The 16,136-nt window shown below is 39.3% G+C and overlaps 1 protein-coding gene across 1 annotated transcript; it reads right to left on the bottom strand.

The window, feature by feature from the left end:
* Positions 1–307: 307 nt before the first annotated feature.
* LOC133657798 (eukaryotic translation initiation factor 4E type 3-like) lies at positions 308–15,747 on the bottom strand. Its single transcript, XM_062059582.1, has 7 exons — positions 15,405–15,747; positions 8,813–8,885; positions 8,560–8,654; positions 7,087–7,147; positions 3,963–4,029; positions 3,722–3,877; positions 308–1,027 (listed from the first exon to the last, which is right to left on the bottom strand). The coding sequence occupies exons 1-7, from the start codon at positions 15,578–15,580 to the stop codon at positions 981–983; spliced, it is 675 nt and encodes a 224-aa protein (XP_061915566.1). The 5' UTR covers positions 15,581–15,747; the 3' UTR covers positions 308–980.
* Between the last annotated feature and the right edge of the window lie 389 nt (positions 15,748–16,136).

The raw sequence follows: 16,136 nt of genomic DNA, 5'->3' as shown, positions 1-16,136 counted from the left end.
CAACCGACGCACGGAGGGGGGGGTTGATGTGTGTGGGGGGGTTTTGTGGTAGCGGGGGTGTATAATCTAGACCGGAAGAGTTAGGGCTGCATGGGATTCTGGGTATTTATTGTGTTGTGTTTATGTTGTGTTACAGCGGGATGTCCTCCAGAAATGTGTTTTTCATTCTTTTTTGGTGTGGGTTCACAGTGTGGCCCCTGAGCCAAAAATGGGTTTGACACCCCTGCTGTATTCCTTTCAAGAGGCGGAGAAAAGATGACATAATTATGTAAGAGTTCTACGGTCCTACATACATATGCAGCCCAAAGTCAAACCAGAATTTATTGGTAGTCAGAAACAAGTACAGACAGGTACAAAGCAATGCCAGAAAATGTGCTGTTTTCTCTCGAGTTGAGTTCAGTCAAGTTCTACTTTCAACACGTATGAAAAGGAACGTGCTGTGGTCGGACATTCCCGGAGGTATCTCTCCCTATGTTTTATTCTCATTTACTGCTGTTTATGGCTTGAAATTTCCAGACAGTGCGATTGGACTGATACTCATTAACCCTGTTCATTTGACATATACAGCCAGTGACAATGCCAGAAACTCTACAAACTGTACTTTTACTTCAAAAGGATATGAGTTCACAGAATCTAACATTTCACACTTAAACAGAGGGAAAAAAATAATAATACAGCAGTTACCTTCAAAAGACGAAACAACTGTGAAAGCCACGGTCCATGCAGGAAAGTCGACTCAGCGTAGAATTAATCTAAAAGCAGACTGAGGCTGAACGTTTCATTTGGACGTACATTTACTGAAGGGTCGAAATAAAACAAGGCATCTGTAATCCTAAAGTTATAAAAATATACCGGTGACACTTCCTTGGTGAATGCGAAATAACATCCTTGATCGTCGTGCCTTTAAGTCAAGGCAGAGTTCTGATTAAAACAAAATATATATATATAAAAAAAAAAAAAGGTTTTTAAAAGTGCATCGTTTAATGTCTTGAACGTCCTCCTTCAAAGGCGTGATGTTCCATGTGAGCTGAAAAAGACAAAAAAGATTCAAGGTGAATAAAGTGTTTTCTGAGACATTTTATCTGGAGTTGTAAATTATGTTTTTGGGTATATACAGTATATATATATATATATACAGTAGATATATACATACTAGAGATGGTATACCGATAAATGCTTTAAAATGTGATATCGGAAATTATCGGTATCGGTTTCAAAAAGTAAAATGTATGACTAAAATGACGTCGCTGTGTACACGGACGTAGGGAGAAGTACAGAGCGCCAATAAACCTTAAAGGCACTGCCTTTGCGTGCCGGCCCAATCACATAATATCTACGGCTTTTCACACAAGGGAATGCAAGGCATACTTGGTCAACAGCCATACAGGTCACACTGAGGGTGTCCGTATAAACAACTTTTAACACTGTTACAAATATGCGCCACACTGTGAACCCACACCAAACAAGAATGACAAACACATTTCGGGAGAACATCCGCACCGTAACACAACATAAACACAACAGGACAAATACCCAGAACCCCTTGCAGCACTTACTCTTCCGGGACGCTACAATATACACCCCGCCCACCTCAACCTCCTCATGCTCTCTCAGGGAGAGCATGTCCCAAATTCCAAGCTGCTGTTTTGAGGCGTGTTAAAAAAAATAATGCACTTTGTGACTTCAATAATAAATATGGCAGTGCCATGTTGGCATTTTTTTCCATAACTTGAGTTGATTTATTTTGGAAAACCTTGTTACATTGTTTAATGCATCCAGTGTGGCTTCACAACAGAATTAGGCATAATAATGTGTTAATTCCACGACTGTATGTATCGGTATCAGTTGATATCGGAATCGGTAATTAAGAGTTGGACAATATCGGAATATCAGCAAAAAAGCCATTATCGGACATCTCTAATACATACATATACAGTACAGGCCAAAAGTTTGGACACACCTCCTCATTCAATGCGTTTTCTTTATTTTCATGACTATTTACATTGTCGATTGTCACTGAAGGCATCAAAACTATGAATGAACACATGTGGAGTTATGTACTTCACAAAAAAAGGTGTTTTATATTCTAGATTCTTCAAAATAGCCACCCTTTGCTCTGATTAAAGTTAAAGTACCAACGATTGACACACACACACTAGGTGTGGCAAAATGATTATCTGCATTTGACCCTTCACCCTTGATCACCCCCTGTGAGGTGAGGGGAGCAGTGAGCAGCAGCTCTGTAATTTAATTTATTTTGGAATATAACCCTTTGCTCTGATTACTGCTTTGCACACTCTTGGCATTCTCTCGATGAGCTTCAAGCACACCTGTGAAGTGAAAACCATTTCAGGTGACTACCTCTTGAAGGTCATGGAGAGAATGCCAAGAGTGTGCAAAGCAGTAATCAGCGCAAATGGTGGCTATTTTGAAGAAATTAGAATATAAAACATGTTTTCAGTTATTTCACCTTTTTTTTTGCTAAGTACATAACTCCACATGTGTTCATTCATAGTTTTGATGCCTTCAGTGACAATGTAAATAGTCATCAAAATAAAGATAATGCATACTTGGTACCTCAAAGTACCCCGTAAACTGAGGTACGTCGTACCTCGAATCACCCCGTAAACTGAGGTACGTCGTACCTCGAATCACCCCGTAAACTGAGGTACGTCGTACCTCGAATCACCCCGTAAACTGAGGTACGTCGTACCTCGAATCACCCCGTAAACTGAGGTACGTCGTACCTCAAATCACCCCGTAAACTGAGGTACGTCGTACCTCAAATCACCCCGTAAACTGAGGTACGTCGTACCTCAAATCACCCCGTAAACTGAGGTACGTCGTACCTCAAATCACCCCGTAAACTGAGGTACGTCGTACCTCAAATCACCCCGTAAACTGAGGTACGTCGTACCTCAAATCACCCCGTAAACTGAGGTACGTCGTACCTCAAATCACCCCGTAAACTGAGGTACCTCGTACCTCAAATCACCCCGTAAACTGAGGTACGTCGTACCTCAAATCACCCCGTAAACTGAGGTACCTGGTACCTCAAATCACCCCGTAAACTGAGGTACCTGGTACCTCAAATCACCCCGTAAACTGAGGTACCTGGTACCTCAAATCACCCCGTAAACTGAGGTACCTGGTACCTCAAATCACCCCGTAAACTGAGGTACCTGGTACCTCAAATCACCCCGTAAACTGAGGTACCTGGTACCTCAAATCACCCCGTAAACTGAGGTACCTGGTACCTCAAATCACCCCGTAAACTGAGGTAACTGGTACCTCAAATTACCCATAAACTGAGGTACCTGGTATCTCAAATTACCCGTAAACTGAGGTACCTCGTACCTCAAATTACCCGTAAGCTGAGGTACTTCGAACCTGATTTTTGAAAAATCATTGCTCACAAAAGCTAAGTAGATTTTTTATTTTGCATTTTGTTCCCTTACTGTGCCAAATATTTACTTTGGTAACTTTATCTGCAATATTTTTTGTTAAGCTCTTTTTTATGTCAAGAGAGGGGTTACCATATTAAAAGTTAAAGCGGCACAGAAAATCTATCCAAGCGGCGTACGAAACCTCAGAATGATTCAAATGCATCACAATCAGTCCAAAATACTTTGACAGAATCATGACTATACGGTGTGATTTCAGGGTGCGCTGTAGTTTTTCCAAGTTGTAGATAGAAGGTAAAACAAAAAGGTATACTTACATTTATAAAAAACTGCTTTAAAAGATATGTGCGGGAGAAGGTTGTGAATTTTCTCCAAGATAGTTGCTTCATTGGCAAGAGATGCATCTTTGTTCCAAACTTGCACGACGTCCTCCCGATCTCGTACGCTTACGCTGACACCCACAACTTCATCATCTGCACAGGGGGGAACCAAAAAGTAAGTCACTGTCGTCTAAATGTGACATCGGCGTTAGAACTTTTAAAAAGTAGAGCATGGTACCTGAGGCACAGTAACCTGCGAACTGCTCCCCGATGGTAGCAAGTAACAATTCTTTCCAAACTGCAGACTGAAAGAAGAGGCAAGCACTTATTTTTACTGTCATGCAGGTTCTACTTTTGGACAAATAACCACAAAGGGTCTATTGTGCGTCTTTTTTAAGGACTCCCTGCGTAATACATCTATAGACGGGTTGTCCTGTCCTGTCATGACCTAACTACAACAACTGTTGAATGTGACCTAAATACAATATTGTATTTTTTGGACCATAGGGCACAACGGATTATAAGGTGGATGACATCAGCACTTTATGCTCTAATATCGATTCTCAAAACAAACTATCGATACTTTTGATACTTTACTTATTTGAGATGGTTTTTAAAATGAACAGGAGCACAGTGTAAAGTAACTAAATCATTGACATCTTGTCTGAATAAAACGTGGTTGGTGGGAACTACTTTTTCTTCTGCCTGCACCTCTAGTGGCTCCCTGGACCTCTTTCAGAGACGTGTGAAAATGGAAAAAGATGAAAAAAAAATTTTTTTTTTAGTTTTAATATATTTTCTGCAGGAGTACAAACATGACAAAAACCTTCCTAATTGTTAGAAATCCCACTGTTTGTATTAAACATGCTGCACTGATGAGAGTATTTGGCAAAAACCGTTTTGTCCTACTAATTTCAGCGATCCTTGAACTCACCGTAGTTTGTTTACATGTACAACTTTCTCCGACGCTGCCACAGAAAGACGTGTTTTATGTCGCTCCTCCTTTGTCTCATTTTGTCCACCAAACATTTTTTGCTGTGCGTGAATGCACAAAGGTGCGCTTTGTTGATGTTATTGACTTGTGTGTAGTGCTAATTAGGCATATTTGGTCAGTGCATGACTGCAAGCGAATTGATGCTAACATGCTATTTAGGCTAGCTGTATGTACATATTGCATCGTTATGCCTCGTTTGTAGGTATATTTGAGCTAATTTAAAATCCCTTACTTTTATTTTCTTTGTATATAATTTAGTTTTGCATGTCTCATGACACATTATCTGTATGTAATATTGGCTGCATTTCAGATGAATGATTGTGTGCCATGTTGTTCCAGACCACAGCAAACATTACCTAGCTTGCCAAAGATTGTAATAAATCTACTAGAAGAAGACAGCCTGCCGGTTCCTTTAACTTGAACACAGACTTCTATACCTTTGGCCATTAAAAGCCAGTAATTTCCAGGAGTTATCACACCTTCTGAGTAGCCTTTTATTTACTATCCATCCATTTTATATCGCTTGTCCCTTTCAGGGTCGAATGTTTTCCTATGTTGTAAAAATGTGTAGAATAAATATTACATTTCAACATTTCTGTCAAAGAAGATTTGCTCCAGCCTGCGACACATAGACATTTTGATAGTATCAATCAATCAATCAATCAATGTTTATTTACATAGCCATAAATCACAAGTGTCTCAAAGGGCTGTACAAGCCACAACGACATCCTCGGTACAGAGCCCAGTAGGCTATTATAGCTAATATAGACACTTACATCATGAGTTGCCTTCATTATAAGACTTATATTTGGCTTTTAATTTTTTGTGGCTCCAGACAGATTAGTTTTTTGTATTTTTGGTCCAATATGGCTCTGTCAACATTTGCATAAGCACAGCGGCACACTTGGCTGTGCTCAGTCATTCAGTGTGTTATTTGTTTATTTAATAAAATGACTGGCAATTAAAATGAGTCACTCAGCATTATAAAACAACAAGTGTGTCCTTTTATTGCAGGCTATTTGGAGACACTACACATGGAGTTGAATATAAATAAATAACGCATTTAGTGGAGATTAACGCCGTTATTTCACCGTTTGATTTTATATTTATTGAAGATGATTTCCCAAGAGCAGCAACACTTGAAATACACTACTTTATTTACTTTTACTGGACACATTAGGTATATTTGCACAAACTATTGGATTGGTATTGCCGATACTAGCCTGAGTTTTACTTGGTATTGGATCCGAAAGGAAATCAGTGTCATTGCACATCACTACTGCTGATGAGCAGGTCTATTCAGATCTCTTTTCATACAAAAAAGTGCACTGGGTAATGTTATAATTGTTTTTCTCTCCATTTAAAAGACTTCCTAGTGGTCTACATAACATGTAATGGTGTTTCTTTGGTCAAAATGTTGCATAGATTATGTTATACAGATCATCTTCAAGCCGCTTTCTGACAGTCTCTTCAGGATGCGTCGTTTTGTGGGCGGTCTTATTTACGTGGCTCACCTTCGGCAGCGTCTTCTCACCGTCATCTTTGTTGTACCGGTACTTTTTAGCGCTTCCATAGCGAGTCTACTGACAGATATAATTTAGAACTGTACACTACTTTGTATTAGAAATGGCAACAGTGTAGGATGAATTCCCCACAACAAGAGGATAGAAAAAAAGAAGGAGCTTATTGACAATGACTCGAATGGCGGCTGAGCACACATTTTCCGGACTTATGCAGATCCCAAATACACATCAGCAGGTACCATTAGGTAAGAAAAGTTGCTTTTGCATAACATTGCGAAACAAAACACCAGATAATGTTTCCTAGTAGGTATCATTTTAGGGTTCTTATACACAAAACATAATAAAACCCTTCTGTTGAAGCACAGTACGTCTGACTATTGTAGCCGTAATGCTCCGCGTTCCATCAAGCGGTGCGGCTTTGTAGCTTACCAAAGTCGAACTAAAACATGTTGACAGATTTCTGAGCGCCGTGTGTAATGTTCTATGAAACATCAAAGTTTTGGTCTTACTTGCATACCTGTACTTGTTACCGTCATTTATTGAACAGATGTCAACCTGCAGTCCACACATACCTATTTTGTGTGACTGCCATCTACTGGTCACACGCATCATTCCACCATGTACCAAATAAAATAGCTTTGAGGTCGGTAAGCACAACCAGAATTATTTCATACACAAGGGTTACAAGGCGCAATGTCGATTTTCGAGAAAATGAAAAGGATTTTACGCGGGCCTTATAGTCCAAAAAATAAGGTAATTGAACTGACAGCAGGTCAACCAACTCTGTATTCACTATAAAGCCATCCCAACTTTTTATGACTGTGCTGTGAGAGTGTAATACCTACTGTGCTTTCTTTTGGTACTTTCATCTTCCACACGCCTCCCTTTGCATTGCTTTCCTCTTCCCTGTTAGAAAGTCAACAAAAAGACATGAATAAAAAAAACATTGCAATTGTAAACCAGAAAAGGACTCGGAAAGCGCGGACCTCCGCCAAGCCCGATGTCCATAATAGTAAAGAATGCTGACGTTGAACTAAAATGCTGATAGAATGTAGTATGACTGTAAGAATAGTTGGAATGTTTTTAATGTTGAAGAGTTTGAATTTCAGGAAAACTGGAATTTGGTTTGGAACTTGGGAAAGTGTTAGTTTGAATGTCCAGGATGAGTGGAATGTGTTGATGTTGGAATGGTTTGAATAGGTTGAAAAATGTTGGAATTGTGCAACTTGGAAAAATGTCCCCTTCTTTACAATGGGAACTTCCTGGAAATTTGGGAAAAGCGGGATTAAAAAAAAAGAAGATTAATAGCATGTCCTGAATGAGCTGAATTGGTTGGTGTTGGAATTTTTCAAAACGGTTGAGAAATGTTGAAGTAGTAACATTTTTATTTAAGAAATGGTATTATGGAATTCCTGGAATTTCGGGAAAACCGGGAATTTTTTCAAGTTATAAAAACAACTTCGTTTTTTGTCCTGATTAAGAGGAATGTTTTGACGATGGAACGGTTGAAATGGGTGGAAAAATGTGGAAGGAGTAAACGACTGATAAAAGGGTTTGAAAAAACGGGAATGCTGGGAAATACCGGAATTTTTTTTAACTTGGAAAAATTATAGTTTGAAAGTCCAGAATGAGTGGAATATGTTGAAGGTGGAATGGTTTGTATGGTTGAAAAATGTGGAAATGGTGGAAGTTTGAAAAATGGCCGATTCATTTTGAATGTTTTCTGGGAATTTTTGGAATTTGTCAAGGGAAAGCCTGCGATTCCCGAATAGGATGGACAGTTTGAAGTTGGAACGGTTCGAATCGGGTGAAAAATGTGGAAGATAGAGCGCGCCAAAATATGGAGGAGAAGAAGAATAAACCATATGTATAAATGCTTTGGAGCATTCACACAATAAGAATCGCGATGTATTCGAAAAAAGCAATTTTTTTAACACCCTGACTAAAAACATCTCAAGCTAAATTTACAGCACATAGCTAAATGAGAGCCACCAATGAGGTGTACGCTTCATAATCCGATCAGTCAACTACGGTAATCGTTAATAGTCGATTAGTCGACTATTAAAATAGTTGCTAGTTGCAGCCTTACTAGACAAGATTGACATTTTTAAAATGTATTTGATCATTATAGTTCACCCCCAAATTTAATATCTCATTAAATGTGACATTTTGTGAGAAACTTCAAAGTCGCACTTGACTCAGCAAATTTGCAATAAAAGGCATAATTTGAAAAAAAAATAAGTTTTTAACCTATTGAAATGCATCTGTATCAATGCCATGCTATGTCTGGACCACAGCAAAAAGTACCACCAACTTACCAGAGTGGCCTTCGTTCTCCGCGCATTAGGTGGTAGCTACATCTCACGGGGAGTGCTGTGGCTGGAGGGATGTTATTGTATACACTCCAGAAGAGCTGCGAAAAACAAAAGAGCAACTCATTCTTACAACACTGTGCACAGATTAGTGAGTTACACTGTATATGTCAAAACAAAGAAAGGTTCCAGGTTAAATCTGTTTGTCTCTACTTTAGTAGAAATACATTTTATGGCTTTTTAAACCACCAATTCTCACCTGAACAGTTTGCACAGTGTAGATCTTCTTCAAATTGGACTCACATTCTGCAGCAGTGGTGCCTGGCAATGACCTAAATAAAATAAATGGAAAATAAATTAGGCTCTTCACTCTGTTCTTTGGGTCACGACTCAAGCCAATGTTATTCATACAGAGCAAAATCACAACAAAAGTCATCTTAAGGCACTTAAAACCTGGAACAGGTCTACTGTATGTTTGTGATAGGATAGGATAGGACTTTATTGTCATTGCACGAGTACAACGAAACTTTGTTTTCAGCATATAATTAACCCTAATTGTTGAAGTGAGTGGCTTCTTATTATCAGCCGTGTCAAAAGACACATCCTGTGGTCATGCAAAATATGTTTCAGGCGGGTCAATACATGGTCTTGGCGAATAATTTATGGAACTCTGAACAAAAATAAATGTGTAATCGCAGAAGTTTGTAGACGCGATTCTGTAATCAAAACTATGTGCATTCCAACAACATAGCAGTGCGTGATTGTTTTTTGGGGGGGGGAGCAGTGTATATAAATATAATCAGGGTTTAAATCAGGGGTGAGATTGACCTTACAGTATGGTGTAAAATTTCACTAAACCATGATACAAACCTGATGTGTGTCAAACTACCGTATTTTCCGGACCATAGGGCGCACCGGATTATAAGGCACACTGCCGATGAATGGTCTATTTTCGATCTGTTTTCATATATAAGGCGCACCGGATTATAGAGCGCATTAAAGGAGTCATATTATGTGTCTCGTGAAAACACGTCCGACCGGAACACTCTAATAACTAAAGTTCCTTGGGTGAATTATGCAAACTCACAACACCGGTATGTTTTAGCGCTTTCGTGGCGAGTTTACTGACAGACATAAGTAAGAACTTTACACTACCGTAATTTCCGGACTATAAGCCGCACCTGACTATAAGCCGCACCAGCTAAATTTAGGGGAAAATACAGATTGCTCCATATATAAGCCGCACCCGACTATAAGCCGCAGGGTTTTGATGTGTAATTACCGTAGTATATAGGGGTTCCTGTCAGAGATGACTGTTTGGGAACGCAAAGCGTCCCATTTATTAACAATAAATCTTTCAATTATTCAATCAAACATTCACATCTTTGACATGGCGAACAGCATTCGTGCAGAGTACAAATAATACAACGGTGCAAAGTAATACAAAGTGCTCGCCTGTACGTTATCAAAATAACCAGCCTACCGGTATTTGAAAAGTCAGTCTTTAATCATTGTGTCATCGTCTTCCTCCTGCGTACTAAAACCACCGAAATCCTCTTTGTCGGTGTCTGAGAAGAACAGGCCGTAAATAAGCCGCACCCTTGTATAAGCCGCAGGGACCAGAACGAGGGGAAAAAGTAGCGGCTTATAGTCCGGAAATTACGGTACTTTATATTAGAAATGGCAACAGTGGAGGATGAATGTCCCATAACAAGAAGATAGAGAAAAAGAAGAAACTTATCGACTACGGGGTCGGCACGGACTACAAAGGCGGACGTGCGCAATTTTTCGGGATTCATGCAGATCCCAAATACAGATCAGCAGGTACCAGAAGGTAAGAAAACTTGCTTTTGCATAATATTGTGGAAAAAAAACGCCAGATAATATGTCTTACCTTATACACACACCATAATAATACTCGTATGTTTAATGCGGCGACAATCATCAAGCGGTGTGGCTTCATAGTTCACCAAAGTCGTGAGCGCCGTGATGAATGTTCTATATTTTCAATGGAACATATACAATGTTGGAGTTGTTTACTATTATTATTTAAGTTAAAAATAAAGTTAAAGTGCCAATGATTGTCACACACACTAAGTGCGGTGAAATTATCCTCTGCATTTGACCTATCCCCACAGGGGAGCAGTGAGCAGCAGCGGTGGCCGTCATTTGGTGATTTAACCCCCAATTCCAACCCTTGATGCTGAGTGACAAGCAGGGAGGTAATGGGTCCCATTTTTACAGTCTTTGGTAGGACTCGGCCGGGGTTTGAACTCACGACCTACCTATCTCAGGGCGGACACTCTAACCACAAGGCCACTGAGAATGTAACTATTGCCATTTTATTGCAGTCTACACGTATCTCTTATGTTTGACTGCCAACTACTGATCACTATTATCATAACACCATGCACCAAATAAAATTGCTTCGAGGTCGGAAAGCAAAACCAGAATTATTCCGTACATTAGGCGCACCGGGTTATAAGGCGCACTGTCGAGTTTTGAGGGGAAAATAAGGATTTTAAGTGCGCCTTATAGTCCGGAAAATACAGTAGTTTTCATTCAGGGCCACATCACAGTCAAAGGGCAGCTTGTAACAGTGAATATGTAGAAATATAACCGTATCACATCATAGCATTATTACACAAGTGCCAATGTGTTTGATTACTTTTTTTTTTTTTTACGTGTAAATTGATAAGATAACTTTGCTTTGAAATCCTAAGTCAAGTTGACCAGCAAATATTTAGGGATTGTTGACAGCAAAAAAAATCTTGAAATATCTTGTTACATGATCAGATAACCTTCCAGTTTAGGCCATGTCCACACAAACAGAGAGTTTCAAAAACACATATCTAGTGTAGTTTCAAAACTGTCTCTGTGTACACAAACGCATTCACCAGCTGTCATGCACATTTTGTCCAATCAGAAGCCTAGAAAATTAGCCACAGCCCACACTGACTTATAGGCATTACACCTCTGTTATTATGTTTATTTTGACGTATACAATGACATGTACGTTATCTTTAAAACCAGCCTGCACTTACACAGACCCCTAAGAACATTATCACTCTTTAAACCGGACACTTATGTTACGAACGTGTGCAGTGAGGTGTACATTATTTCTAAAATCAGCACACACTAACAAGGAGACAAGGAAGCCTCTTGAGTGTTTAAGTGCCTAAAGCAAATGGATGTGCTCTTGTGGAATTACAACGCAATTATTCATCAGTATATACATGTGTAATGAAGTGTACATTGTCTTTAACATCAGTACACACTAGTGTTGTCCCGATACCAAAATTTTGGTATGTAATTCGATACTTTTCTGTACTTTTCGATACTTTTCTAAATAAAGGGGACCACAAAAAATTGCATTATAGGCTTTATTTTAACAACAAATCTTACGGTACTTAAACATATGTTTCTTATTGCAAGTTTGTCCTTAAATAAAATAGTGAACATACAAGACAACTTGTCTTTTAGTAGTAAGTAAGCAAACAAAGGCTCCTAATTTAGCTGCTGACATATGCAGTAACATATTGTGTCATTTTCTATTCTGTTATTTTGTCAACATTATTAAGGACAAGTGGTAGAAAATTAATTATTAATGTAATTGTTCATTTACTGTTAATATGTGTTTATATTCTCTTTTCACATGTTCTATTTAGACTTCTGTTAAAATGTAATAATCACTTATTCTTCTGTTGTTTGGATGCTTTACATTAGTTTTGGATGATTCCACAAATGTGGGTGTCAATTTGATACCAAGTAGTTACAGAATCATACATTGGTGATTTCCTGAGTTTATAAACATAATATAATTTTTTTTTTTAAATGGAACAAGATTTTGTGATGCTAAAAAACATCGATGTAATCATAGTAGTATCAACTAGATACGCCATACTTGCCAACCCTCCCGTTTTTAGCGGGAGACTCCCGGTATTCAGCGCCTCTCCCGATAACCTCCCGGCAGATATTTTCTCCCGACAAACTCCCAGTATTCAGCCGGAGCTGGAGGCCACGCCCCCTCCAGCTCAATGCGGACCTGAGTGGGGACAGCCTGTTCTCACGTCCGCTTTCCCACAATATAAACAGCTTGCCTGCCCAATGACGTCATAACTGTAGAATGATCGAGGGCGAGTTCTTGGTTTCTTATGTGGGTTTATTGTTAGGCAGTTTCATTAACGTCCTCCCAGCGCGGTAACAACACACAACAACACACGTCACGTTTAGTCTACCGTAAAGCAGTTTGCCTGCCGTAAACAGCAATGTTGTGACACTCTTAAACAGGACAATACTGCCATCTACTGGATAGTCTCCAGAACACTGAAATTCAAGTATTTCTTTTATTTATATATATATATATATATATATATATATATATATATATATATATATATATAGCTAGAATTCACTGAAAGTCAAGTATTTCATATATATAAATGGGTTATACTTGTATAACGCTTTTCTACCTTCAAGGTACTCAAAGCGCTTTGACAGTATTTCCACATTCACCCATTCACACACACATTCACACACTGATGGAGGGAGCTGCCATGCAAGGCGCTACCAGCACCCATCAGGAGCAAGGGTGAAGTGTCTTGCCCAAGGACACAACGGACGTGACTAGGATGGTAGAAGGTGGGAATTGAACCCCAGTAACTTGCAACCCTCCGATTGCTGGCACAGCCACTCTACCAACTTCGCCATATATATATATATATATATATATATATATATATATATATATATATATATATATATATATATATATATATATATATATATATATATATGAAATACTTGAGTTGGTGAATTCTAGCTTAAATATATTCCCCTCTTAACCACGCCCCCAACCACGCCCCCCGACCCCGCCCACCCCCCACCTCCCGGTATCGGAGGTCTCAAGGTTGGCAAGTATGAGATACGCTCTTTTACTTGGTGTCATTACAGTGAATGTTAGGTGCAGATCCACTGGCGTTTGTTTACATCGTGACGCAGGTGAGCTACGGTGTGTAGTGAAACATGTTTAGCTATTCCTCGTCCTGCAGGGATGATACTTGTAAGAAACTTACTTTATTTGTCACCATGGATGCGAGGATTAGTGATTCAGAAGTAGCTAAAACACTGCCGACTGCGGATAGCTAGCTGGCCATGTTTTAAAGCACCTCTGCCTGAGGGCGTTTCAGTGTTATAGCTTGACCTTTATCTTTAGTTTTTAGGCCAAAATGTGTCCATTCTCTCTTTTCTGTCTACACACAGTGTCTGCTTGTAAGTACTCTGTGATTGTGCGCTGCCGAACATGCTCCTGTCCTCGTAAAACCAGCTATGTCATTGGCTGGCATGCCCGTTAAAAAAAAGGGTGGCGGGTACCGGTACTTTTTAGAGGCGGTATAATACCGAATGATTCATTACCGTATTTTTCGGAGTATAAGTCGCTCCGGAGTATAAGTCGCAAAGGCCGAAAATGCATAATAAAGAAGGAAAAAAAACATATATAAGTCGCACTGGAGTATATGTCGCATTTTTTGGGGACATTTATTTGATAAAACCCAACACCAAGAATAGACATTTGAAAGGCAATTTAAAATAGATAAAAAATAGTGAACAACAGGCTGAATAAGTGTACGTTATATGACGCATAAATAACCAACTGAGAACATGCCTGGTATGTTAACGTAACATATTATGGTAAGAGTCATTCAAATAACTATAACATATAGAACATGCTACACCTTTACCAAACAATCTGTCACTCCTAATCGCTAAATCCCATGAAATCTTATACGTCTAGTCTCTTACATGAATGAGCTAAATAATATTATTTGATATTTTACGGTAATGTGTTAATAATTTCACACATAAATCGCTCCTGAGTATAAGTCGCACCCAACTAAGAAAAAAAACGACTTATAGTCCGAAAAATACGGTAGTATCCTGGTACTATACTAATACCGGTATACCGTACAACCCTAGTACACACTAACAAGGAGGACACGACGTCATGTTTTTGCAACGGCAACCGCATCCTGTATGTTTTTCCTGCCAAAATTGAAAGAACAAATACATTTGGCACAAAGTGCTTTATTGACGCACATTATTTTCAGGTTTTTTTGAAGGCCACATCAAATGATAAGGCGGGCCATGTATGGCACACGGGCCTTGAGTTGGACACCTGTCTGTTAGACTGCCAAACTGTAGCCGTTTCTCGTTGTTTTTGTTTTGTTTGTTGTTTTTATGACTACATTATACAACCTGAGACATTGAGTAAACCCCATAACAAGGTCACATCAGAAAGAAAAGGCATTCAAGTGGAAAGTCCGTAATGACATGGACTTGGGGGAGGGAAATGCTGCAGGACAGGACATTTTTTAGTTTTAATATCTTAAGATTATTCCATAAACACAATGGGGGATTAAAAATAGCTTTCGGTTAACCATGAAACATTCCCTCCAAGGCAAAGCATTCAATGAAGTTGGCATCACAAGTAACGTTCACGGTACCCCGTAAAAGTGGGAAAGTATCATTTTCTTTATGTCATTGACATTAAACCAACGGTGTGGTGAAAAGGTCATACTAGTAAAACAGTTTAAGCTTTCCTTACTGTACAAACGTGTAAAGCTGTATAGTTTTAAGACTTCAGTTTAACACACATAGGACTCAGAAAAATCTACATAGCCCGAAAATGTACGTATTGTTAGTGTATTGTTTAAAAAAAAGACAGTCAAATAACATATCCGCTATTTGCTCCCGGAGGCCTGCTGATAGCTGCAGCCTTGAATCATTCTCCCCTCCATCAGCCCTGCTCTTACCGGGAAGCTAAACGCGTTAAAAGACGATAAATGAACTACCTGTCCAGCCAAAATGTCCAAGGTGAGTGCAGCGGCAGCGTCGACTTATCGTCTCCTCGGTGTTTCTTTGTGATATTCTCCAGCTCTTCCTCGTCGATATCGATGCTGTTTTCAGACGAAACTGCCTGGCCACCTTCGTCCATTTGCAGCTCCGTCTTACCCACAGGAACCGCCATTGGAGGAAAAACTGTCTCGGCTGTCTCGGTTTGATTCGCTTTAATTTAATTTAAAAAAAAAAAAAGAGGGAGTGAAAAACCGGTTGGGGGTTTCTTCTTGAGACAGAAACACTCTTTCCGCACACCGACGATGACGTAACCGCGTCACCGGGCAGACGTCGCTGTTGGTAGGCTACAGAGAGTAAAAAGGAAGAAGATGCACCACTCGGATAGTGTTTTTTGTGCTCAACACTGTTTGGTTGAACGATTGTTATCGTGTTTACTCCGGAGTGGTAGGTCTTAACAAGTCATGATCTTTGACTACTGCTTGGTCACCATTTTTTGGGGTACTTTTTTTTATTTACAATCTTTAACAAGTCTACGAGTTTATGAGGAGTCCGTTTTATTTTGAAATACAATTTCACAAATGTCATATATTGGGAATGAACTGAAAATAAATGCTAAATATTGTATAATTAACAAGCTACAACCCTGACTTCCTACTGTTCGTGTTGTTCCACGGCACACCTAAAGAGGGCGCCGGTGCATCTATATGAAGCCTTTGTATTAACACAAG

Source organism: Entelurus aequoreus, linkage group LG01, assembly GCF_033978785.1.
Source record: "Entelurus aequoreus isolate RoL-2023_Sb linkage group LG01, RoL_Eaeq_v1.1, whole genome shotgun sequence".
Lineage (NCBI taxonomy): Eukaryota > Metazoa > Chordata > Actinopteri > Syngnathiformes > Syngnathidae > Entelurus > Entelurus aequoreus.
This window is presented reverse-complemented; position numbering and strand designations above follow the sequence as displayed.